Source organism: Pogoniulus pusillus, chromosome 12, assembly GCF_015220805.1.
Source record: "Pogoniulus pusillus isolate bPogPus1 chromosome 12, bPogPus1.pri, whole genome shotgun sequence".
Lineage (NCBI taxonomy): Eukaryota > Metazoa > Chordata > Aves > Piciformes > Lybiidae > Pogoniulus > Pogoniulus pusillus.
Window position 1 is genome coordinate 32,922,124 of NC_087275.1, and position 24,796 is coordinate 32,946,919.

Below are 24,796 nucleotides of genomic sequence, written 5' to 3' on the forward strand. Positions count from 1 at the left end.
CCTCTAAGCATCCTCATGGCCCTTCTCTGGACTCATTCTAACAGTTCCATGTCCTCCTTGTGCTGGGTGGTCATGGTGAAAGTTTATAGTGACCAGGTTATGTATCCCAACAGCCTAGTAAGATGAAAGTTAAACACTAGAATCATAGAATCAGGCAGGGCTGGAAGGGAGCACAAGGAGCAGCCAACCCCCTGCCATGCCCAGGGACACCCTACCCTAGAGCAGGCTGCACACAGCCTCAGCCAGCCTGGCCTCAAACACCTCCAGCCATGGGGCCTCAACCACCTCCCTGGGCAACCCCTGCCAGGCTCTCACCACTCTCCTGCTCAACAACTTCCTCCTCACCTCCAGGCTGAACCTACCTATCTCCAGCTTCGCCCCATTCCCCCCAGACCTGCCTCTCCCTGAGAGCCTAAAAAATCCCTCCCCAGCTTTTTTGTACTACTTCTTCTCTCACCTATCCTCTCTGAAGTGATCCCTGCAAGAATAAAGGTCCTGGGGGGAGGGAGGCTGTGGCCTGGGACCCTTCAGGGCTTTGCATCAGACACGACTTTGCTCTGTGGTAAGCACGCTTGGCCTTCCCCACTGACCCTCCCAGCTGCTCCTTCCACTCAGCTTCTTCCCAGCTGCCCTAGAAGGACAAGTGGTGACTTCAATCCCATTGCTGTCAGCTTTTCCTCCTCCTTGGCTGAGGAGGAGAACTCCTCCTCTGCCCTGCTGAGCGTGGCCCCGCAGGCTGGTGGCACTGGAGGCAGTCACTTGGGCTGTGCGGTTTTGTCCTCGCCTCGGCTATGCAAATGGTATTCACAGAATACACTTCTTACACTGGCCTGGACGCTGGCTTCCATCAGCAAAACTCCTCAGTGCACTCAATTAGTGTTTGCTACTTCCACTTCTGGGTAATTCTATTTACATGTTTGGGGTCACTGTGTTCTTATCAAAAATATGGTATTTACACAGGCTCAACTTCTAAACTCTTCTCAATGCTGTTTCAGCTCAATTTAGAGTAGAAAAATACCAATCCTCAAGAGCTTGGTTTGTATTGTTCTGCTTTTCTCTCCCTAGGGAAGCACGACAGTAAAAAGGACCTGTTTCTAGATGGGGCAGCTGCTGGAAATAAACTGACCCCAAAGTCACTTTGGAACTCTTAGGGAGAGTGAAGTCTGCACAGCTGCGACGAAGCTGGGGAGTGAGATCAACCAAACGATGGCAAAAAGAAAGCAGCAAGAGTGGAACTCCCTCCTGGTGCAAAATGCAAGGCAAGAAAACGTCCAGCTGCAGTCCTCTGGTCCCCAGCTGCTTACACACACAAACATTTAATCATTGAACCAAGCAGGCTGGCAGAGAGCTCCAAGCTCCCCCAGCCCAACCTAGCACCCAGCCCTGCCAAACCAACCAGACCATGGCACTCAGTGCCCCAGCCAGGCTTGGCTGCAACACCTCCAGCCACAGCCACTCCACCACCTCCCTGGGCAGCCCATTCCAATGCCAATCACTCTCTCTGCCAACAACTTCCTAACAACATCCAGCCTAGACCTGCCCTGGCACAGCTTCAGCCTCTGTCCCCTTGTTCTGGTGCTGGCTGCCTGGCAGCAGAGCCCAACCCCACCTGGCTACAGCCTCCCTGAAGGCAGCAATGAGCTCTGCCCTGAGCCTCCTCTGCTGCAGGCTGCACCCCCCCAGCTCCCTCAGCCTCTCCTCACAGGGCTGTGCTCCAGGCCCCTCCCCAGCCTTGCTGCCCTGCTCCAAACACCTTCCAGCACCTCAGCAGCTCTCTGCAATGGAGGAGCCCAGAGCTGGACACAGCACTCCAGGGCTGGCCTGAGCAGTGCTGAGCACAGGGGTGGGCACAAGAACCTCCCTTGTCCTGCTGCCCACACTGCTCCTGAGCCAGCCCAGGATGCCATTGGCTCTGCTGCCCACCTGGGCACTCTGCTGCCTCCTCTGCAGCTCCTCTGTCCCACCACCCCCAGCTCCCTCCCTGCCTGGCTGCTCTCAGCACTCTGGCCCCAGCCTGTAGCGCTGCTTGGGGTTGCTGTGGCCAAAGTGTAGGACCTTTTTTCCCTCTCTCTCCCGTTTCCCTCTCCTTTTGAGCACCACAGCACAGCACAGCACCGGCCTCTTCTATTCACACCTCGTCCTTCCAAAGCCCAGCTGGTGCTGGTCGGTGCCCGCGCTGCCTACGTGGAGCTCTGCGAGGATCGGTCGTCGTGGGGGCTGCCGTCCGAGTTCTCCGTCTCCCCCTCCGAGATGGCCTGCATGGGGGTGTTGTAGAGCCTGCAGCGCACGCTGTAGCGGCTGCTGCTGGCGGCCGGCGGCGCCCGCGACCGCCCCACCCGCGAGGAGGCCGACATGGGGAAGCTCTTGGAGGAGAATCCTTCTGCGTTGACTCTGGGGGAGCAAGGGGAGAGCGGGGAGGCCGCGTCAGGGCTCGCCGCCGAGGGAGGAGGCTCCTCCAGGCTCTGGGGGGTATCTGCCGCCAGCTCGCCAGGAGACTTGGGCAGAATAGGGCTCTTGAGGATTTCGGTGGCAGACATCCTGTAGCTGGAGTCGGACCGGCTGCCCTTCTTCAGGAGCAGCAGTTTGAACTCCTCGTTGGACGTGTTGGACTTCTTGGCGTTCCTGTAGATGAGCCCAGGGGACCTCTGACTGCTAATGGCAGTGCCCACACTGCTGGCCGGGGGCACGGTGCTGGCGGGCAGCGTGCTGCTGGCCGGGGGCTGGCTGCTAGTTGCGGATGAGGCTCTCAACCTGTTCCTTACAGAAAGCTCTCCAGAATCCTTTCTCCCGAGAACTTTCCTTTTGGACCTGTAAAAACACAAAGGAACACTCTGTTAGGTGTGATCCTTATGGAGTAACACTTCAGGCTGCTCCAGAGCTTGAGAGGTGACTGCGCTGTCACATCAGCCAGAGCTCTCCTCCTGGCAAACACTGGGGGCTAGCAAACACTGATGGCACTTTAAGCCATGAGAGCTGCTCTGTACTGAATGAAGCATTGAGTCACAGAGTCCCTCTCAACACCACCCAGCTCTTCCAAACTAGTGTATGTCAAATCATAGAATGGCTCAGCTTAGAAGGGACCTCAGAGATCATCTTCTCCAACCTCCATGCCATACAGTCATAGAACCAAGCAGGCTGGCAGAGAGCTCCAAGCTCCCCCAGCCCAACCTAGCCCCCAGCCCTGCCCAACCAACCAGACCATGGCACTAAGTGCCCCAGCCAGGCTTGGCTGCAACACCTCCAGCCACGGCCACTCCACCACCTCCCTGGGCAGCCCATTCCAGGGCCAATCACTCTCTCTGACAACAACTTCCTAACAACATCCAGCCTAGACCTGCCCTGGCACAGCTTCAGCCTCTGTCCCCTTCTTCTGCTGCTGGCTGCCTGGCAGCAGAGCCCAACCCCACCTGGCTACAGCCTCCCTGCAGGCAGCTGCAGGCAGCAACGAGCTCTGCCCTGAGCCTCCTCTGCTGCAGGCTGCACCCCCCCAGCTCCCTCAGCCTCTCCTCACAGGGCTGTGCTCCAGGCCCCTCCCCAGCCTTGCTGCCTTTCTCCAAACACCTTCCAGCACCTCAGCAGCTCTCTGCAATGGAGGAGCCCAGAGCTGGACACAGCACTCCAGGGGTGGCCTGAGCAGTCCTGAGCACAGGGCTGGGTGCTAGGTTGGGCTGGATGAGCTTGGAGCTGTCTTCCAACCTGCTTGATTCTATGATTCTCACTAAAACAGCTCCAGCTGGTGGGTGGGAGGCAGGAAGCACTGCAGGTGGTTTTCCTTGGAGATGTGCATTTGTGTAGAGGCAACAGCCTGGTGGTGTTATCTGTAAAGCATCCTACACGTGCCATGGAGACACACTTGCCCACCAGACCATAACAAAGCCGTCTTTAAATGCTGCCTTCTTTTGCAACTAAACTCAAACTAACTGCAGGAAATAGTTCCAGGAACAAGACCTCAACAAGCCTCCTGCAGCTATCAGTGGGCGACTGAGCAGAGCTGCATGTTCCCACCAGGTTAGGTGTGGTGGTTTGAGGGGTTCCAGGTTATCATAGAATCAACCAAGTTGGAGGAGAGCTCCAATTTCATCCAGTCCAACCTAGCACCCAGCTCTGCCCAGTCAACCAGACCATGGCACTAAGTGCCCCATCCAGTCTTGTCTTGAGCACCTCCAGAGAGGGAGACTCCACAACTCCCCTGGGCAGCCTGTTCCAGTGCTCTGTCACTGTCACAGGGAAAAAAATCCTCCTGAGGTTCACGTGGAACCTCCTATGCCTCTATGTCCACCCATTGCCCCTTGTGCTGTCACTGGGCATCATCAAGAGGGGGCTGGCTCCATGTCACTGGGCACCACCAAGAAGGGGGGATTCCTCTGTGCCCTGCACCTGTGCTAGGTGTTAAGGGTTGATGTGTGCCCGATCTTTGCCTGCACGTTTGTAAATGCAACCTGTCTGTACTTTCCCCTCCAGTTCAGCGAGAGCCTTATTATTCCACTGCCCTTTGTCCTTGGGGAAAGGGCAAAGCAAGCTCATCTCAGCCTGCCAGGCTCTCAGATGAAAAGCTAAGACATTAGGTCACCTGTGAATGACTGCAAAGAGGTCCTCGGTGGTGCGCGGCTTGTTCGGGGACACGAAGAGGTCCTCGGTGTCGGCCTGCGACTCCTCGCTCAGCGGAGACAGGAGGGACTCGTCGCTGGGAGAAGATTCTTGAACAAGGAAAGAGGTCAAGCTGTGAGTCAGACCCTTCTTTAGATCCTCTGAGCTAAACATCATGGATGGGGTGTGGTGTAGGCCACAAAGGGAGCACTGCTAGGGGTCAGAACTGGGAGCTCCTGTCTGCTGTGCAGCTGGGAACAAAAAGCTTCCTCTGTACCCGGGGCTAATGCTGCTCCCTTTGCAGCTGAAACACAGCACAAGGGAGGACAGAGGTTAGCTTGGAATAGAATCACAGACTGGTCTGGGGACTTCCAAAGGTCATCCAGTCCAACTCCCTCTGCACTCAGCAGGGACATCCTCAACCAGAATGGGCTGCCCACAGCCCTGCTGAGTCTCACCTTGAGCATCTCCAGGGATGGGGTCTCAACTCCCTCCCTGGGCAACCTCTTTGCAGTATTGCACAGAACCATAGAATGAACCAGGTTGGAAGAGACCTCCGAGATCATCCAGTCCAACCTAGCACCCAGCACTACCCACATGGTGCAGAACTTGTTCCTAACATCCAATCTAAATCTGCCTGCACAGGCTCACAGGATGTCAGGGGTTGTAGGGATCCAAAGAGATCATCGAGTCCAACCCCCCTGCCAGAGCAAGAGCACACAGTCTAGATCAGAGCACACAGGAACACATCCAGAGAGGCATGGAAAGGCTCCAGAGAAGGAGACTCCACAAGCTCTCTGGGCAGCCTGTGCCAGGGCTCTGGGACCCTTCCAGTCAAGAAGTTGCCCCTTGTGTTGAGCTGGAACCTCCTGTGCTGCAGCTTCCATCCATTGCTCCTTGTGCTATCCCAGGGAGCAGTGAGCAGAGCCTGTCCCCCCTGCCCTGACCCCCTGCCCTCATATAGTTACTGACATTGATTACATCCTCTCTGTCTTCTCTTCCCCAGACTGAGCAGCCCCAGGTCCCTCAGCCTCTCCTCACCAGGCAGTGCTCCAGTCCCCTCATCACCCTCGTAGCATTTTGCTGGACCCTCTTCAACTGGGGAGCCCCAAACTGAAGGCAGTGCTCAAGATGAGGTCTCACGAGGGCAGAGTAGATGGGGAGGAGATCTTGATCTGCTGGGCACACTCTTTGCTCTAGTTTGAAGCCATTGCCCCGTCCTATCAGTACACGCCTTTGGAAATAGTTTCTCTCTCTCCATCCTTCTTGTAGCCCCCTTCAGGTCCTGGCAGGCTGCTCTTATGTCTGCCTGGAGCCTTCTCTCCTCCAGGCTGAACACCCCCAGCTCCCTCAGCCCGTCTTTGTAGCAGAACAAAATTAAGTATTTTTGCCTCTCCTGCCATTTAACAGCTCAAGGAGGGCTCTGAGCTTAAACTCCCCGAGTCAAGCTGGCCTGCAACTCCAGCCTGCGTCTTGCCTCCTCTCCCAGCCACCTCTGAAGCTGCCCGACCTGGCATCGGGCAGAAAGAGTCCCCAACTGACCTTTCAGCGCAGGCTCGCTGGTGCCCCCCGCAGTCTCATCCGCCCTGCCGTCATCAGAGGCACTTCTGGTTGGGATTCCTGATGTGAGATCGTTTTCCTGCTTGCCACTGGCTTCGCCGGGTGAGCTCACCGCTGCCACCTCGGCTTCGCAGCCCACGTTCCCAGGCCCGTGGTGGCTTGCTTCGGGTGCCTGCTTAAGCTGCTCGCTGATGGCCGTGATCTCCTCAGCCGGAGCTGGGCTTCCATCACCCAGGGGCCCAGCTTCCAGCCTCCCCTCGCCACCCGCAGACAGCTTCTGCTGAGCCCATGTCTGCTGCAGGTCACGCTCTGTTTCTGCTCCCTGGCCAGGTCTCTTATCCTCATCATCACCTGCGAGGACAGCTGAGCCCTTCTGAAACTCGTCCGTGGGGGCAGTGCATGTCTGATTGGGAGTGCCATCTGGTGAGGGCTCGGTGACCGCCTGCGTTTGGTCCTCCCTGGCTTTGATTTCCACCAGGCTCAGGCTTGCCGAAGCCACAGCTTCTTGCTCGCAGCTGTTCTGCCCACCGAAGGAGGAGCTCTTCTCTAAAGGAGGCTTTCCAGGGCCGGCTTCTGCTGGGGAAGCATCAATGAACGACATGATTGCCTCCTCTGTGGAGTACTGGTGCGACACCGGTTTCTTAGCTAGCAGCGGCCTCACTCTGCCTGGAGAAACATCAGTGGCCAACAGGGCAGGCTCCTGTACGCAGAGCAGGTCTGGGGCACTGCCCTTCTGTTTGCCCCCTTCAGGCTTGCTGACTGCCCGGAGGTGGACAGACTTGAGGACAGAGGGTGTGATGGCGAGGGCGGAGGGAGGGCTGGGGGTCAGGGCTTCCCCGACTGCGCTCTGCTTGCTGTGGCTGAAGGCATGCAGCTGGTGCCTGTGAGTGAAGGGCTTGCTCAAGACGTTGTGAAGAGCACTTAGGTCGAGGTGAGTAGGAGGTATAATTGGAAGCTCGAGGTCTTTGCTGACTGAGGCGGTGCCATCTTTCGAGAGCGGCTGCTGCAGCGATGACTTCCTCTCCGGGACTTTTGGCTTCCTCTTGCTCCCCCCAGGGGACAGGGGTCCCGAAAAGAAAGCAGTCGGGAAAGAAGAGGTGGGCGTCTCTGACTGGCTGGAGTACCCGCTGGAGGGGGAGGCCAACCCTGCCAGCTTCTCAGGGGAGGCCAGTTTAAACTCGTTATCGACGGAGGGGAGGGAGGGGGTGGTGGCTCGCGATCCGGACTGGGACGTCTGGGACTCGGAGCTCTCTGGCGACTTGATGCACTCTATGACTGTGGTACCCGTAGCGGTGCTCGAATTGGACAGGGACCTGTAAGGATCACTGGATTTCAAGTCGTTCAGAAGCCAGAGGTCTGCATAGTGAGGCTGTTCAGCACCTTCATCTTTAAAGGGGGGGATGTCTGCAGTCTCGAACGGAGGGTCCTTTAGCCCACTCTCGCCCTGGTTTGCCCACGGGAGCTCCTGCTTGGCTGGCAGGCTGGGACCTTCCACTCGGGAAGGCGTGTTGGAAAACTCAAGGGGCAGCTTCATCTCCCTGGCAGTGTGCGAGACGTGCTGGCCCCCGCCCATCTTTGGTTCTCTCTTGTCAGGGAGGTCAGTGCTGCTCTCCGACTTCCTCAAGGACGAGCTGCGTTTTGGTGGGGCTGGCTTTGCCTTTGGTTTCTTCAGCGAGATGCTCTGCCGCCCCTGCCTCCTGTGGCTGGCACACTCCTGCCAGGCACAGTCAGCCAGGCTGGAGGTCACGCTCCCGGCCTGGCCGTTCTCTGAGCCTGGAGCTGCATAGCTGCAAATATAGCTCTTGGTACCCTTCAGGCCACAGTCAAAGTGCATGGAGGTATAGTACCCTTCGGTATCCACGGAGAAGTGAGAGCTGGTGTCTGCCTTGTCAGAGGGGGTCTTTTCCAGGAAGCTGTCGTAGGTGGCCATGCTGGCGAAGCTGGGGCAGCCCAGGCTGTCCGCCTTCGGGCGCTCGGGGCTGAAGTCCTGGCGACAGGAGGCGTCATGGTGGTGGTGCAGGTAGTTCCACTCGCTGTCGCTCGTGTTGCTGTTGTTGGGGTCGTCCAGCAAATCTGCCACGGTGGAGGTGAAGGAGCTCGCCCTGTGGCCCCTGACCTTGTCTGCAGAGTCACCGAACTGCTCCGTGATGGAGGCGCTGGAGTCCTCGTTGGCGTTGGGAGCGGTGTTGAGCGACAGCTCCGAGTCACAGTGCGAAGAGCCTGTCAGCGGAGGGGAGGCTGCAGGAGGGAGGGTTTCAGACGTCTGGGAGGGACACGTGGAGCTGCTCCCGCTCCAGTTGCCGCTGGAGGACTGGTGGTCATCTTTCTGGTCCATGTGGCTGCTGAGCAGGACGCCTGCTGTGGAGATGGAGTGGATGGGGCTGCCGAAGGTGTCCGAGTTGGACGAAATCTCGCAGCTGCCCGAATCTGCCAGCCGCGACAGCCGCGACCTGCCCCGCTCGCCGATGCCATGCTCGGGGCTGTGCAGGTGCTGAGGGCAAGTTAAACCCACGGGCTGGTGCTCCTGGGAGCCCTGCTTGCTCAAGACCTCCTTGCCCTTTGCTTGGATCCTTTCCTGGCCAGCTAGGAAGCGCTCCGCTTCGTACCCCGTGCTCTTGGCGGTGCCATCCTGGTGGCCCTCGCTGGCCCGGGCGCCCTCGCGAGGCAGGCTGCGCGAACGGATGCGGCTGCTGACGGTGGCGGCGAAGATGGCATCGCCGTTGTCCGCCAGCACCAAGATGTTGCCGGTGGAGTGGGAGAGAGAGGCGACGACGCTCTGCCCTCTCTGGGCCCGGATCCGCCGCCGGGAGGGAGCGGCTATCAGGATCTCCTCCGTCTGGCACTCGGAGTCGCGGGTGCCCGAGCGCCTGCCGCCGCAGCCGGGGAAGTCCGGGTTGGTGTGCACGATCACGTTGCGCTCCCTCGCCACGGGCGACTCGTCTGAATCTGGGACACACGGAAAGCCTGGTGAGCGGCGCACAGCTCGGGAGCCGCCAGTGCCACACCGCCCGACGAGCAACCCCCGGCAGCCCTCGCTGCTGCCTGCTTGCTTTTGCTGAGCGCTGTGCCAAGCTGAGCTTTGCTGCCGAGGGCGCGGAAGGCAGCCCTGGGCCCGCTGCAAGGGGCCAGGGGGGCGGAATTCTCCTAGTCCTGCAACGTGAGCTCAGCTCTCCTATGTCTGCAACGGGATCTCAGGTGGAGCTGCGGTAAGTACTGAGACAATGACTAAGTTTTATCGCTCTGTTTCAACGAGTTAAAGCCACTTCTGCGAGTGGCTGCTGGGCAAAACACTCCATGAGCTTCTAAAAAGGCTCCTTTCATTACCTGTCTGTCCGGAATTCCCGTTACCTGCTTCTTTACTACCAAGAACATTTGCCAGGCCGCAGGAGGATCTTTCCTTCATAGGTCCCCTGGTTGCTTATTCCTTGTGATAAACATTGCTTCTGCTTCCAATCGAGATTGGTGGCAAGGGACCAAGACACCAGAGCCACCTGCAGCTACAGGTGTGCATTAAGAAATAATGATCCTCATAGTTCTGGTTTGGGCCAATACCAAATCTGGCACCAGATTTGCCATCAGTGCAGTTGCTTCTGATTTACCTGTGCCAAAACTGAATCACAGAATCACAGAAGCAACCAGGTTGGAAGAGAGTCCAAGCTCCCCCAGCCCAGCCTAGCCCCCAACCCTGCCCAACCAACCAGACCATGGCACTAAGTGCCCCAGCCAGGCTTGGCTGCAACACCTCCAGCCACGGCCACTCCACCACCTCCCTGGGCAGCCCATTCCAATGCCAATCACTCTCTCTGACAACAACTTCCCAACAACATCCAGCCTCAACCTGCCCTGGCACAGCCTGAGCCTCTGTCCCCTTCTGCTGCTGCTGGCTGCCTGGCAGCAGAGCCCAACCCCACCTGGCTACAGCCTCCCTGCAGGCAGCAATGAGCTCTGCCCTGAGCCTCCTCTGCTGCAGGCTGCACACCCCCAGCTCCCTCAGCCTCTCCATTTGGGTAAATGTTCTTGGCAATAAAGAAGCAGTTAAGGACAGGTGTGCTAAACGAAAGGCACACTTGGCAAAGCTGCCCACAGAGTCCCAGCAGCTCTCTCTCTTAAGGCAGACCCCCAGCTCCTCGTCCTGAGTTATCCAGCTGTGACCGCAGCTCACCACCACTTTGCTGAGCAATATCTGTCAGTTCTTGACCTTAAGCTCCCCTCCCGCAAGAAAAAACTTTCACTTCATCTAGTTACTTTTTATGCACAGAACTATGAGTTCATAACAGAAATAAAATGGGGGGGAGGGGGATGAAAAAGGAAAAGAAAGAACTGATCAACATTTACACACACACATATCTATATTACTCAGTAAGGCCTCCTGTCCATCAAGGCCACTTGGGGTAATATAGCTTTGCTCACTGCAGTTAAACCAAACCAAAGAACAAAACAAACAGCCAAACCACACCACATCATTCCCAAACTCACACAGAGCATTTACAGGTTGGTTTCCTCCCCCTCCCCACCCGGGCCCCGGGTCTGATGCCTTTGGAAGGTTGGTGTCCCTGCAACTTAAGTGGGTTAGAGCAAGCTGTTCTAGCAGAAGAGTCGTATTTATACTACACCTATTTCTTGTTGCACTCTTCTGGGGATGCCAGAGATGGTTTTCCTCCTCCTCAACTTTCGTCTCCGTTGTAGGACAGATTGGGAGTGAACAAGAGAGCAGCGTATGCTAGCCTCTCTGTCAAAACCAACTCCTGCAACCCACAAACAGGTCTCATTAGCCTTGGGAAAGAGTAAACAAATGGTCACGGCTGGAGCGCGGCGGAGGCAGGGGGAGCCTGGGTGAAGGAGCCTGAGGAGAAGCGTAAAGGAAGCCCCCATGGAGCTCTCAGGTAAAATGGCATCAGGGTAACATCACGGTTTGGTTGTTTGTAACATCTCATTCCAGCTCCCCCCCTCTGCAGCCTGGTCTGCCAAAAAACATAACAGAGGCATCAGAAAAGAGAACACACAAATACGAGAGGAGAGGAGGGAAGAAAGGGGAGGGGGGGGAAGAAAGGGGCGGCGGGGGTGGAGGGAAGGGAAACGGAGAGGGAAGGGAAACGGAGAGGGAAGGGAAACGGAGAGGGAAGGGAAACGGAGAGGGAAGGGAAACGGAGAGGGAAGGGAAACGGAGAGGGAAGGGAAACGGAGAGGGAAGGGAAACGGAGAGGGAAGGGAAACGGAGAGGGAAGGGAAACGGAGAGGGAAGGGAAACGGAGAGGGAAGGGAAACGGAGAGGGAAGGGAAACGGAGAGGGAAGGGAAACGGAGAGGGAAGGGAAACGGAGAGGGAAGGGAAACGGAGAGGGAAGGGAAACGGAGAGGGAAGGGAAACGGAGAGGGAAGGGAAACGGAGAGGGAAGGGAAACGGAGAGGGAAGGGAAACGGAGAGGGAAGGGAAACGGAGAGGGAAGGGAAACGGAGAGGGAAGGGAAACGGAGAGGGAAGGGAAACGGAGAGGGAAGGGAAACGGAGAGGGAAGGGAAACGGAGAGGGAAGGGAAACGGAGAGGGAAGGGAAACGGAGAGGGAAGGGAAACGGAGAGGGAAGGGAAATGGAGAGGGAAGGGAAACGGAGAGGGAAGGGAAAAAGAGAGGGAAGGGAAAAGGAGAGTAAGAAAACAGTTTAAAGGTCTAAAGGCACATTGCCGTAGTTGAGGGCTTCTTAGCACGCCAGTGTGGCCAGGGGGTAACGTTTCAGGAAGGAGACAGCTGAAATGGGGCCGAGTCCTCGGGCAGGTTTAGAGAGCGTTCTTTGTGGAGAGGACACATGGCCAAGGGCAGCAGCTGCTCTTTGCACCCGGATGGTCACGGATGCACCGAGCCTGTTCTGGGCGTGGGTGGGCTCACCCAGCCAGTCAGGGCTCTCGGTTTGGATTTCAGAGCCCAGCTTCACAGGCACATTGATTTTTGACCCTGGCAGGGCTTGCCCAGGGAGGTGGTGGAAGCCTCGTCCCTGGAGGTGTTTCAGGCCAGGCTGGCTGAGGCTGTGGGCAGCCTGCTCTAGTGTGAGGTGTCCTTGCCCATGGGAGGGGAGTTGGAGCTGGCTGATCCTTGTGGTCCCTTCCAGTCCTGACTGATTCTGTGATTCTATTCCATGACCACAGTCACGGAGGAGAAAGTCAGGTCAGGTTTTCTTTACAATGCCATGGTAAGAGCACAATGAACTGTCTTTGACTTTGGTTTTGTTGGTTTTTTTTCCACACTGTGTTGTCCAAATGAAGTCCAAAGGAGGCCTGCCAGAAGCAGCAGCCACCTTCACTGGCTGCCTGCAGGGCTGCAGGCTCACACTCGCTAAAGCTGGTGTGGGACAGGTCTGAAAACATCATCAAATCACAGAATGTTTTGGGTGGGAAGGGACCTTTAAAGGTCATCTCCTCCAACCCTCTGCAGGAAGCAAGGGACAGAGACTCACAGAATGGTTTAGGCTGGAAGTGACCTCGAAGGTCAGGTTGCTCAGAGCCCCTTCCAAACTGACTTTGGATGTTTGCTGAGATGAAGCTTCTACGTCTCACTGAGTGATCTGTGCCGGTGCTTCACCACCCTCATTGTAAAACCATTTCTTCCTTACATCTAGTCCAAATCTGCCATCTTTTGGAATCATAGAATCAATCATAGAGTCACAGAATCAGTCAGGGTTGGAAGGCACCACAAGGATCATCCAGTTCCAACCCCCCTGCCATGGGCAGGGACACTACCCAAGATCAGGCTGCCCACAGCCTCAGCCAGCCTGCCCTTAAACATCTTTTAGCTTAAAAACATTACTCCTTGTCCCTTCCCAACAGACCCTGCTAAAAAAGACTCTCCACATCTTTCTTGGAGGTCCCCTTTTAAGTATTGAAAGGCTTCAATAAAGTCTCCCTGAAGCCTTCCCTCCTCCAGGCTTCAACAACTCCAAATTCCCTCAGCCCTCCGCCACGTGTGGCAGGTCCCTAAAAAACCAGGAACAGGAGGATCTCTGGCACAGTGGTTTGTAATCTTAAGGGAAAACAAACAAAACTAAACCAAACCAAAGGAAAACAACCAAAAAAAGAAGGAGGAAGAAGAAGAAGAGATCCTGCTAAGAGGCTCTGGTTCAGCAGTGTATAATTATAGAGGCCATAATTATACACAGACATACACGTACAGGTTAACACTACAGAACAATGTCAAACATGAAAAAGTAACTGTCTTGTAAAAGTTCTTCTTGAAATCTACTAGAGTGAAATAAGGAGGCTCCAGGCAGATCTCCTGCAAGCACCCTGGAACAAGCAGAGGAAGAGCTTTCTTTAGTAGGGCATCACAAAGCGCCATAAACTCCCATTCAAGCACTGCCTCCCTCCCCTCCCAGAATAAAAGGTGAAGGTTTCTCAGGGTTAAAAAACAACCAAACCAAACCCAAACCAAACAACTCCAAAAATCATTAAAAGAAAAGAAAAACAAACTCTTTGAAGCAAAGAAACAAAAAAAGCAAGCCTCAGTTAGCATCTTTGCTGGGTTGCCACCAGCATCATCATCCTTGCTGGGCTGCCACCAGCATCATCATCCCTGCTGGGTTGCCAGCAACTCTCTACTTGCTTCAGGGACATTGTCTCTGTTAGGATTCCTTAGAAACATTTTGGTTCAAAGAAGCAACCTGAGTTTGACTCTGGGAAGATCAATCTGGGCCTTGGTTCTGGAAAGAAGCAATCTGGGGTTGGACTTTGGAAAGAAGCAATCTGGGGTTTGATTCTGGAAAGATTAATCTGGGCTTTAGCTCTGGAGAAAAGCAATCTGGGCTTTGGCTCTAGAAAGAAGCAATCTGGGGCTGGACTCTGGAAAGATGCAATCTGGGGTTTGATTCTGGAAAGATCAATCTGGGGTTTGATTCTGGAGAGAAGCAATCTGGGGTTTGATTCTGGAAAGAAGCAATCTGGGCTTGGGCTCTGGAGAGAAGCAATCTGGGGTTTGATTCTGGAAAGAAGCAATCTGGGGTTTGATTCTGGAAAGAAGCAATCTGGGGTTTGATTCTGGAAAGATCAATCTGGGCTTTGGTTCTGGAGAGAAGCAATCTGGGCTTGGACTCTGGAAAGAAGCAATCCGGGGTCTGGCTCTGGAGAGAAGCAGCCTGGGCTTTGGCTCTGGAGAGAAGCAATCCATCACACTGAAGAGGTGATACACCTGCTGCTTCTAGAAACAATTTCTCCTTCCAAGGAATCAAATGCCCCCCAAGGTGATTTACTACATTACTGTACCTTCAGCACAGCTGCATGTAAAGACACCTCAGAGTGATGGTTTGCATGCTCCACAGTCATGCCCTGCATGCTTAAAGCACTGCAACTAGCAGCCTGTATTCTCTAGTTTCTCTCCTCCTGCTCCACATGACAATCCTATGGTCAATTTTGGTGCCTTTCTGTATTATTCCTATGTTTTCAAGAGGAAAATTGATTTGAGGGCTCTGTAAACACAGCCTGCAGGTTACCTGCACGACAGAAGGGCACTGCTCACCCAGGGATGCAATGCTCTCTGACAACACTCCAAAAGGATGGGCCACATTGATCCCAGATGCAGCTTCACTGATGAAGCATCCAGCATGAGGGATGAATTTAGCCTTCAGGATGAATTTCTGCCTTCCAGAAAACTAAATCCTCAAGCTGAGGTCTTTGCACAATCCCTCAACTTCCTAAAATCATGGAATGCTTTAGGTTGGAAAGGACCTCAAGGATCAGCCACTTCCAACCCCTCTGCCATAGGCAGGGACATCTCCCACTAGAACAGGCTGCTCAAGACCTCATCCAACCTGGCCCTGAACACCTCCAGGGAGGGAGCAGCCACAACCTCCCTGGGCAACTTCCAATGAGTTAAAATAAGTGCTTGACCTCCAATAAATGAAACCAAACTAAGTAATGACTTCCAGCAAACTAAACCAAAATGAGTACTTCACCTCCAATCAGCGAAACAAAAAATAGACACTTGACCTCCCATAAACAAAACAGAAATAAGTACTTGACTTGCAATAAGCAAAATACTTCCAATGAACAAAGTAAGTACTTGACTTCCCAAAAAATAAACCAAAAGAAGCACCTGACTTCCAATAGACTGAACAAAATAAGTACAGCCAAGAATTAAACAGAAAGGAGTACTTCCAATAAAGAAAATAAATAAGCAATTGACTTCCAATAAATTAAACAAGAGTAACTGACTTGCAATGAATCAAACAAAAGATGTGACTTCCTATCAATCAAACAAAAAAAGTACTTCTAATGAATGAAACAAAAATGAGTACTTGGCTCCCAGATAAATAATTAAATAATTGCTCCCAATAAATTAAGGGGAAAATGAGTACTGGAATGCCAATAAATAAATTAAACAAAAATAAGTACTTGACTTCCTATAAATGAAACAAAAAGGACTGCTCCAAATTAAGGAAACAAAAATGAGTGCTTGACTACCAATAAATGAGTACTACCAATAAATGAAACAAAAATGAGTGCTTGACTACCAATAAGTGAGTACTACCAATAAATGAAACAAAAATGAGTGCTTGACTACCAATAAGTGAGTACTACCAATAAATGAAACAAAAATGAATGCTTGACTACCAATAACTGAGTACTACCAATAAATGAAACAAAAATGAGTGCTTGACTACCAATAAATGAGTACTACCAATAAATGAAACAAAAATGAGTGCTTGACTACCAATAAATGAGTACTACCAATAAATGAAACAAAAATGAGTTCTTGACTACCAATAAATGAGTACTACCAATAAATGAAACAAAAATGAGTGCTTGACTACCAATAAATGAGTACTACCAATAAATGAAACAAAAATGAGTGCTTGACTACCAATAAATGAGTACTACCAATAAATGAAACAAAAATGAGTGCTTGACTACCAATAAATGAGTACTACCAATAAATGAAACAAAAATGAGTGCTTGACTACCAATAAATGAGTACTACCAATAAATGAAACAAAAATGAGTGCTTGACTACCAATAAATGAGTACTACCAATGAATGAAACAAAAATGAGTGCTTGACTGCCAATAAAAGATTACTCACAATAAATGAAACAAAAATCAGTGCTTGACTGCCAATAAAAGAGTATTCCCAATAAATGAAACAAAAATGAGTGCTTGACTGCCAATAAAAGAGTATTCCCAATAAATGAGACAAAAATGAGTATTTGACTACCAATAAATGAGTATTCCCAATAAATGAAACAAAAATGAGTATTTGACTACCAATAAAAGAGTACTCACAATAAATGAAACAAAAATGAGTGCTTGACTGCCAATAAAATAGTACTCACAATAAATGAAACAAAAATGAGTATTTGACTGCCAATAAATGAGTATTACCAATAAATGAAACAAAAATGAGTGCTTGACTACCAATAAATGAGTACTACCGATAAATGAAACAAAAATGAGTATTTGACTAGCAATAAAAGAGTACTATCAATAAATGAAACAGAAATGAGGACTTGATGACCAATAAAAGAGTACTCCAAATAAAGGAAACAGAAGTGAATAGTAGCAATAAATAAAACAGAAATGAGTGCTCCCAATAAATGAAACAAAAAAAGTGTACTTGACTCCCCAAAAATGAAACAAAATAAGTATCTGACTTCCAATAAACAAAATGAGCACTTGATTTCCAATAAATAAATTAAACCAAAAGATGTACTTGACTTCCAATAAATCAAACCAAAATGAGGACTTGACCTCCAGAAAATGAAAGCAAAATGAGGACTTAAACAAAAATAAGTACTTGAATGCCAATAAATAAATTAAACCAAAAAGAGTAGTTGGCTTCCAAGGAATGAACAAAAAGAAGTATTTGACTTCCAATAAATGAAACAAAAAATAGGTACTTGACTCCCTAAAACCAAAAGAAGTACTTGCAATAAATTAACCCAAAAGCAGTAGTTGATTTCCAATAGATGAAACCAAAAGGAGTACTTGACTGCCAATTAAATAATGATTACCTCCAATAAATTAAACCAGTACTTCCAACAAATTAGTGTTTGACTTCCAATAAGTGAAACAAAAATGAGCACTTGACTTCCTATCAATTAAACAAAAGAAGTACTTCTAATGAATGAAATAAAATGAGTAATTGACTTGCAATAAGTGAAACAAAAGATTTCATTTCCTGTAAATGAAATAAAATAAGTACTTGACTTCCAATAAAATAATTAATCAATTACTTCCAATAAATTAAGTACTTCCAATAAATTAATAAAAAATAAGTACTTGACTTCCAATACATTATTTGACTTGCAATAAATTAAACAAAAATAAGTATTTGACTTCCAATAAGTCAAAGTAGTTGACTTCCAATAAATTAGTGCTTGCCTTCCAATAAATTAGTGTTTGACTCCCAATAACTTAAACAAAAATGAGTACTTGACTGCTAATAAATTAAACTATTTGACTTCCAGTAAATTAAACAAAAAAGAGTATTTGACTTCCAAAAAATTAGTTTGACCTCCAATAAATTAGTGTTTGACTCCCAATAACTTAAACAAAAATGAGTACTCGACTCCTAATAAATTAAACTATTTGACTTCCAGTAAATTAAAGTGTTTGACTTCCAATAAGTTAAACACAAATGAGTCTTTGACTTCCAATACTTTAAACAAAATATAAGTACTTGAATTCCAATACATTAAAGTCTTTGACTTCCAATAAATTAGGGATTGACTTCCAATAAATTAATTAGGGATTGACTTCCAATAAATTCAACAAAAAAGAGTATTTGACTTCCAATAAATCAAAGTCTTTGACTTCCAATAAATTAGTGATTGACTTCCAATAAAGTAAACAAAAATGAGTCTTTGACTTCCAATAAATTAGTGTTTGACTCCCAATAACTTAAACAAAAATGAGTACTCAACTCCTAATAAATTAAACTATTTGACTTCCAATAAATCAAAGTCTTTGACTTCCAATAAATTAGTGATTGACTTCAAAAAAATTAGTGATTGACTTTCAATAAAGTAAACAAAAACGAATCTTTGACTTCCAATAAATTAGTCTTTGACTTCCAATAACTTAAAGATGAGTACTTGACTTCCAATATATTAAACAAAATATAAGTACTTAAATTCCAATAAATCAAAGTCATTGACTTCCAATAAATTAGGGTTTGACTTTCAATAACTTAATGAGTACTTGACTTCCAATAAATCAAAGTCACTGACTTCCAATAAATTAGGGTTTGACTTTCAATAACTTAATAATGAGTACTTGACTTCCAATAAATCAAAGTATTTGACTTCCAAAAAATTAGTGATTGACTTCCAAAAAATTAGTGTTTGACTTCCAATAACTTACACAAAGATGAGTACTCGATTTCCAAAATATTAAACAAAATATAAGTACTTGAATTCCAATAAATCAAAGTCATTGACTTCCAATAAATTAGGGTTTGACTTTCAATAACTTAAACACAAATGAGTAATTGACTTCCAATACATCAAAGTATTTGACTTCCAATAAATTAGTGTTTGACCTCCAATAAATTAGTGTTTGACTCCCAATAACTTAAACGAAAATGAGTACTCGACTCCTAATAAATTAAACTATTTGACTTCCAGTAAATTAAAGTGTTTGACTTCCAATAAGTTAAACACAAATGAGTCTTTGACTTCCAATACTTTAAACAAAATATAAGTATTTGAATTCCAATAAATAAACCAAAAATAAATACTTGAATTCCAATACATTAAAGTCTCTGACTTCCAATAAATTAGTGATTGACTTCCAATAAATTAAACAAAAAAGAGTATTTGACTTCCAATAAATCAAAGTATTTGACTTCCATTAAATTAGTGTTTGACTTCCAATAAATTAAACAAAAAAGAGTACTTGACTTCCAGTATATTAAACAAAATATAAGTACTTGAATTCCAATAAATCAAAGTCATTGACTTCCATTAAATTGGTGTTTGACTCCCAATAAATTAAACAAAAATGAGTACTTGACTTCCAATAAATCAAAGTATTTGACTTCCAAAAAATTAGTGATTGGCTTCCAATAACTTACACAAAGATGAGTACTTGACTTCCAATATATTAAACAAAATATAAGTACTTGACTTCCAATAAATCAAAGTCATTGACTTCCAATAAATTAGGGTTTGACTCCCAATAACTTAAACAAAAATGAGTACTTGACTTCCAATAAATCAAAGTATTTGACTTCCAATAAATTAGGGTTTGACTCCCAATAACTTAACAAAAATGAGTACTTGACTTCCAATAAATCAAAGTCATTGACTTCCAATAAATTAGGGTTTGACTCCCAGTAACTTAAATACGAATGAGTCTTTGACTTCCAATACTTTAAACAAAATATAAGCACTTGACTTCCAATAAATAAACCAGAAAGAAGTCCTTGAGTTCCAATAAGCTGAACAAAAAGAGCACCTCCAATAAATTAATTAAAACCCAAGCATTTGCCTCCCAGTAAATGAAACACAGCTAAGAACTTGACCTCCCCTGAGCCATGCAATAAGCAAACAAAGGGATGGGTAAGAAAGAAGAGCTTGGTACCAGTGACATTGATGGGGATAATGCAAGAAGAGATCACTTGGGCATCCTGTTTCATTTTCTCCTCTGGAGTTGGCAGAGGTAGTGCTTTGCTCCAGTTGGTTTGCTTATCCAGCGTGGAAGGGATGTTGTGTATTGGATTTTTCGGCCTCTGCCCTAACATGACATCTGTGTCGTCCTCCTCGGCTGGATGGGACTGCAAATGAACACAGGCAGAATCAGTGCCCCCCTCTCAGCCCACACCAGGCTCACGTGGAAACAAAAGCAGGGCAGGACAGAGCGGAAATCCACCACAGGGGAGCAAGAAGGAATCGTCCTAAAGTCACACAGCCCAAGGGGAGAAACACACAGCCTGCTGAGAGGAGGAAAACACCTTGAGGTCGTGGGGTCCCAGCACCTTGGCACTGACCTTCCCAGCACATCTCTGTTGCCATCAGAAGGAGCACATCCTGCACTCCATTGCAAGCCTGCACTCAGTTACCAGCAGCCTGAGACACCTCCTTTGCAAGCTTTGGAGCACCTCAGCTGGCTGATCACCAGCAAGGACTGGACTTAAAGACAAGCATCAGAAGACTCAAAGCTTTAAAGAAAACCCTTCTCTCCCTCCCTCCCTCCCTCCCTCAGCAAATCCTTTTGCATTTCATATTCTTACAAACACAGAGCCAAAGTTCCAGCCAGCAGCCCTGGGGTGGGCAGCAGCAGTGCTGAGTCAAGGGGACAGCAGCCAAAGAGCAGGGCAGACCCTCCCAGCAGAGTCACAGAATGGTTTAGGTTGGGAGGGACCTCAAAGCTCAGCCAGTTCCAACCCCCCCTGCCATAGGCAGGGACACCTCCCACTAGAACAGGTTGCTCAAGGTCTCATCCAGCCTGGTCTTGAACACCTCCAGGGAGGTTGTGGAGCACAGAAGCACCCAACGTGATCAAAGATCACACTGGGTGCTTCTGTGCTCCACAGCCTCCCTGGGAAACCTGTGCCAGTGTCTCACCACCCTCAACCTGTGCCAGTGTCTCACCACCCTCACTCTCAACAACCCTTTGCTAACATCCAGTTCCAATCTCCCCTCTGCCACTTCAAACCCATTCCTCCTCCTCCTCCTCTCATTCCCAGACCTTGTCACTAGTCCCTCCCCAGCCCCCCTGCAGCCCCCTGCAGACCCTGCAAGGCCACTCCAAGCTCTCCTCCAAGCCTTCTCCTCTCCAGCCTGCACAGCCCCAACTCTCTCAGCCTGTGCTCACAGCAGAGCTGCTGCAGCCCTCTCAGCATCTTGGTGGCCTCCTCTGCACTGCCTCCAACACTTCCATGTGCTGCTTGTGCTGGGGGCTGCAGAGCTGCCCCCAGGACTGCAGGTGGGGTCTGAGGAGAGCAGAGCCAAGGGGCACAATCCCCTCCCTTGCCCTGTGCCCACACTGCTCTGGCTGCAGCCAGCACAGGGCTGTGTCTGGGCTGCACTCACCCTGCAGGCTCCTGTGGAGCTTTGCATCAGCCCAGACCCCCAGGGCCTGTTCCTCAGGGCTGCTCTCAGCCATTCCCCACCCAGCCTGCAGCTGTGCTTGGCACTGCACCGACAAGCAGGTTTTGACAGCAGTCTGGGTGTGGAAGAGAGAAGACATGGAGAGGAAAGGGGCAGTGGTGGGGAGAAACACAGAGGGTTTGTTTCCTTTCAGGGGAAACACCACACTCCCAATGCCTCATCCCCCTCCCCGTCTTGCAAAGTCCTGACCACAGAACCAAGCAGGTTGGCAGAGAGCTCCAAACTCACCCAGCCCAACCTATCCCCCAGCCCCATCCAACCAACCAGAGCATGGCACTAAGTGCCCCATCCTGCACTTCCCACCTGCTGGCTGCCAGCTCCAGCAGGTTTGGGAGGGTCAAGTTTTGGGTTTTTTTCGGGGGGGGTTCTCTTTCCTTGCAAAAAAAGAAGTTAACCTAAAAAGGCAAAGAAGAGGCAAGAGGTTTGTTGTGCCTGGGGGGCAGGGGCACTTACCTTCTTCTGCCCTCGCTCTGCCCACCAGTGCATCCTCCCATGGGCTGTGGGAACTCTTCCACCCGCCCGGCAGGTGCCCCCGGCTCTGTTCTCGCAGGATGAAGTGCAGCCCCTTTCAGGCTGGCCCCTTCCTCGCTCCTGAGTTGCAGCTGCCTCACTCCCAGCCTTCCTCCCCCCTCAGGCCTGCTGCTTCCACCTCCTTTGCCAGTCTTCCCTTCGCAGCCGAGAGGCTGAGGACAAACCCTCCCCGCGCAGCTCCTTGCGCGGGCGGGCGCTGAGCACCGCGGGCATGGCACTGCCGCCGTCCCTCCTCCTCCTCCTCCCAGATCCGGGGGGCACGAACCACTTCAGCCTTGCCAAGCAGCGCTTCACACCCCAGCCCCAAAAGCACTGAAGGGCTTAACTCGGCAGCTGCTGTTTTGGCTGCACTTCTTACCTCGCCAGCATCACCTCCCGCAGCACCCGAGCCAACACAGGCATCCTCTTCCTCCCGCTCGCACACAACCCCTCCTTTATCCTCCCCCCGCAGGATTTCAGTCAAACATCGCAGCCCCCTCCCTGCCTGCCTGCAGCTTTTGTGCCGATCCCGGCAGACATGAATAGCTCCTAGCAAAACTTGAGGCACAAAAGACTTTGTTTCCTAGGTAACTCTCCCCCTCCCCTCCGAAAGTTTGATGCAGGCATGCAAAAACAAAACCCCCAACCCCTTGGACACAGGCAGGGACACACAGACACCCCACACACACCCTCCCCCAGGCTGCATTTCTGGCTGAGTCTTCCCTTGGATGACAAAGAAGCACTGGACAAAGCAGGCAAAGTGAACCCTGGCTGCCAGAGCTCCTCCTCCTGCTCTCCAAGCAGTGGCATCACCAAACAGCCAGGAGGAATTTAGATCTGGCATCACCAAACAGCCAGGAGGAATTTAGATCTGGCATCACCAAACAGCCAGGAAGAATTCAGACCTGGCATCACCAAACAGCAAGGAGGAATTTAGATCTGGCATCACCTAACAGCCAGGAAGGATTTAGATCTGGCATCACCTAACAGCTAGGAAGAATTTAGATCTGGCATCACCTAACAGCCAGGAAGGATTTAGATCTGGCATCACCTAACAGCCAGGAAGAATTTAGATCTGGCATCACCTAACAGCTAGGAAGAATTTAGATCTGGCATCACCTAACAGCCAGGAAGAATTCAGACCTGGCATCACCAAACAGCCAGGAAGGATTCAGACCTGGCATCACCAAACAGCCAGGAAGGATTCAGACCTGGCATCACCAAACAGCCAGGAAGGATTCAGACCTGGCATCACCAAACAGCCAGGAAGAATTTAGATCTGGCATCACCAAACAGCCAGGAAGAATTCAGACCTGGCATCACCAAACAGCCAGGAAGAATTCAGACCTGGCATCACCAAACAGCCAGGAAGAATTCAGACCTGGCATCACCAAACAGCCAGGAAGGATTCAGACCTGGCATCACCAAACAGCCAGGAAGAATTCAGACCTGGCATCACCAAACAGCCAGGAAGGATTCAGACCTGGCATCACCAAACAGCCAGGAAGAATTCAGACCTGCTGCCTGGGAACAATTTCTTGATGTTTAGGAAATAAAAGAAGAAAGAAGAAGCACTGTGGCAAAAAAACCCAGCACCACTGTGTGCTGGTTTGAGGCTCACTGGAACATCTGAATGAGATGATTGGCTGTGAAAAGAAAACAATCATAGAGTCATAGAATCAAGCAGGTTGGAAGTGGTGATGTCCATTGCACTCCTAGGCTTGGCTTAGACACACAAAAGCAAGGACACAAGCAAAGGTCAGGTCAGCCTCTGCCTGGCTGCCACTTAACTCTGCTGCCTGAGCCTGCAGATTCCCAACTCATAGAATCACAGAGTCAGGCAGGCTGGCAGAGAGTTCCAAGCTCCCCCAGCCCAACCTAGCACCCAGCCCTGTCCAATCATAGAATAGAACCAACCAGGCTGGCAGAGAGCTCCAAGCTCCCCTAGCCCAACCTAGCCCCCAGCCCTGCCCAACCAACCAGACCATGGCACTCAGTGCCCCAGCCAGGCTTGGCTGCAACACCTCCAGCCACGGCCACTCCACCACCTCCCTGGGCAGCCCATTCCAGTGCCAATCACTCTCTCTGAGTGAAACTCATAGAATCATAGCCACAGAATGAACCAGGTTGGAAGTGGTGACGTGTGCTTCACTGCTAGGCTTTGCTCAGACAACCAGAAGCAAGGACACAAAGATAAGCTCAGCCTTTGCTGACTGTTGCTGCATTAACTCTTGTGCCTGAACCTGCATATTCCCAACTCACAGAATCACAGGATCATAGAATCACAGAGTCACAGAATCAACCAGGTTGAAGTGGTGATGTCTGCTTCACTGCTAGGCTTTGCTCAGACACACAGAAGCAAGGACACACAGATGAGGTCAGCCTCTGCCTGAACCTGCATGTCCCTGACTCATCATTCAGCCTCTAACACCCAAACCACGACACACTGCAAGAGAAGGAAATGCTCCCCGAGGAGTCTGCCTCACCTCAGACCTCATCAAAGAGGCAAGAAGAGGAGGTGGCCTTGAGGCCACCAGCTCCTGAAATGCATCCAAAGTGTAGGATGAGAAGGAAGGAGGTGGAGGGAGGGAAAAAAAGGAGATAGAAAGTCATGACTGTGCCTTACTGCCACGAGAAGCCCAGGAAAGGCTGCTGTTAGCAGGGGAAAGTCAGCAAGGGAAAGGCAAGCAAGAGGAAGGGTTAGGAGCTGGCAGGGAGCAGAGTGAGACAGGGCTCGGTTAGTGGAGGACTTGGCTTGGTTTTGCAGTACCTTTCTACTCCAGGGGGTGATGTGGCAACACTCAATGGGGGAGGGCGAGCGGGAGCTGTTAAACTAGAGAAGGTGACATGTGGAAAGAAAAAACAAAACATGACCAAACAGACCAAAACCAAAACCCAGCACCAGGCAAGGCTGAAAACAAAAGCACACACGGAAAGAAAAACTGCTTCTGCTCAAAACAAAATCGGTTCTGTGGGGACAAACGAGCATGGGAAGCAAACCGAGAGGAGGCTTCCACCCTCCTGTGTTCCTCCCTGGGGGGGTTGGGGGTT

General features: G+C 50.3%; 1 protein-coding gene across 4 annotated transcripts in view; it reads right to left on the reverse strand.

Moving 5' to 3' along the window:
* Positions 1-1,849: 1,849 nt before the first annotated feature.
* NHS (NHS actin remodeling regulator) overlaps positions 1,850-24,796 on the reverse strand; it is a 170,932-nt gene continuing 147,985 nt past the window's right edge. For 2 of the 4 annotated variants that reach the window (XM_064152081.1, XM_064152083.1), the window contains exons 4-9: positions 24,516-24,578; positions 19,707-19,899; positions 10,761-10,892; positions 6,130-9,093; positions 4,571-4,697; positions 1,850-2,808 (exon numbers count right to left, since the gene is read on the reverse strand). In XM_064152081.1, coding sequence (XP_064008151.1) covers positions 2,181-2,808; positions 4,571-4,697; positions 6,130-9,093; positions 10,761-10,892; positions 19,707-19,899; positions 24,516-24,578 — 4,107 coding nt within the window. In that variant the 3' untranslated portion in view covers positions 1,850-2,180. Of the gene's footprint in view, positions 2,809-4,570; positions 4,698-6,129; positions 9,094-10,760; positions 10,893-19,706; positions 19,900-20,112; positions 20,226-24,515; positions 24,579-24,796 lie in introns of those variants that run through there. The other 2 variants (XM_064152084.1, XM_064152082.1) reach the window with 2 other exon arrangements.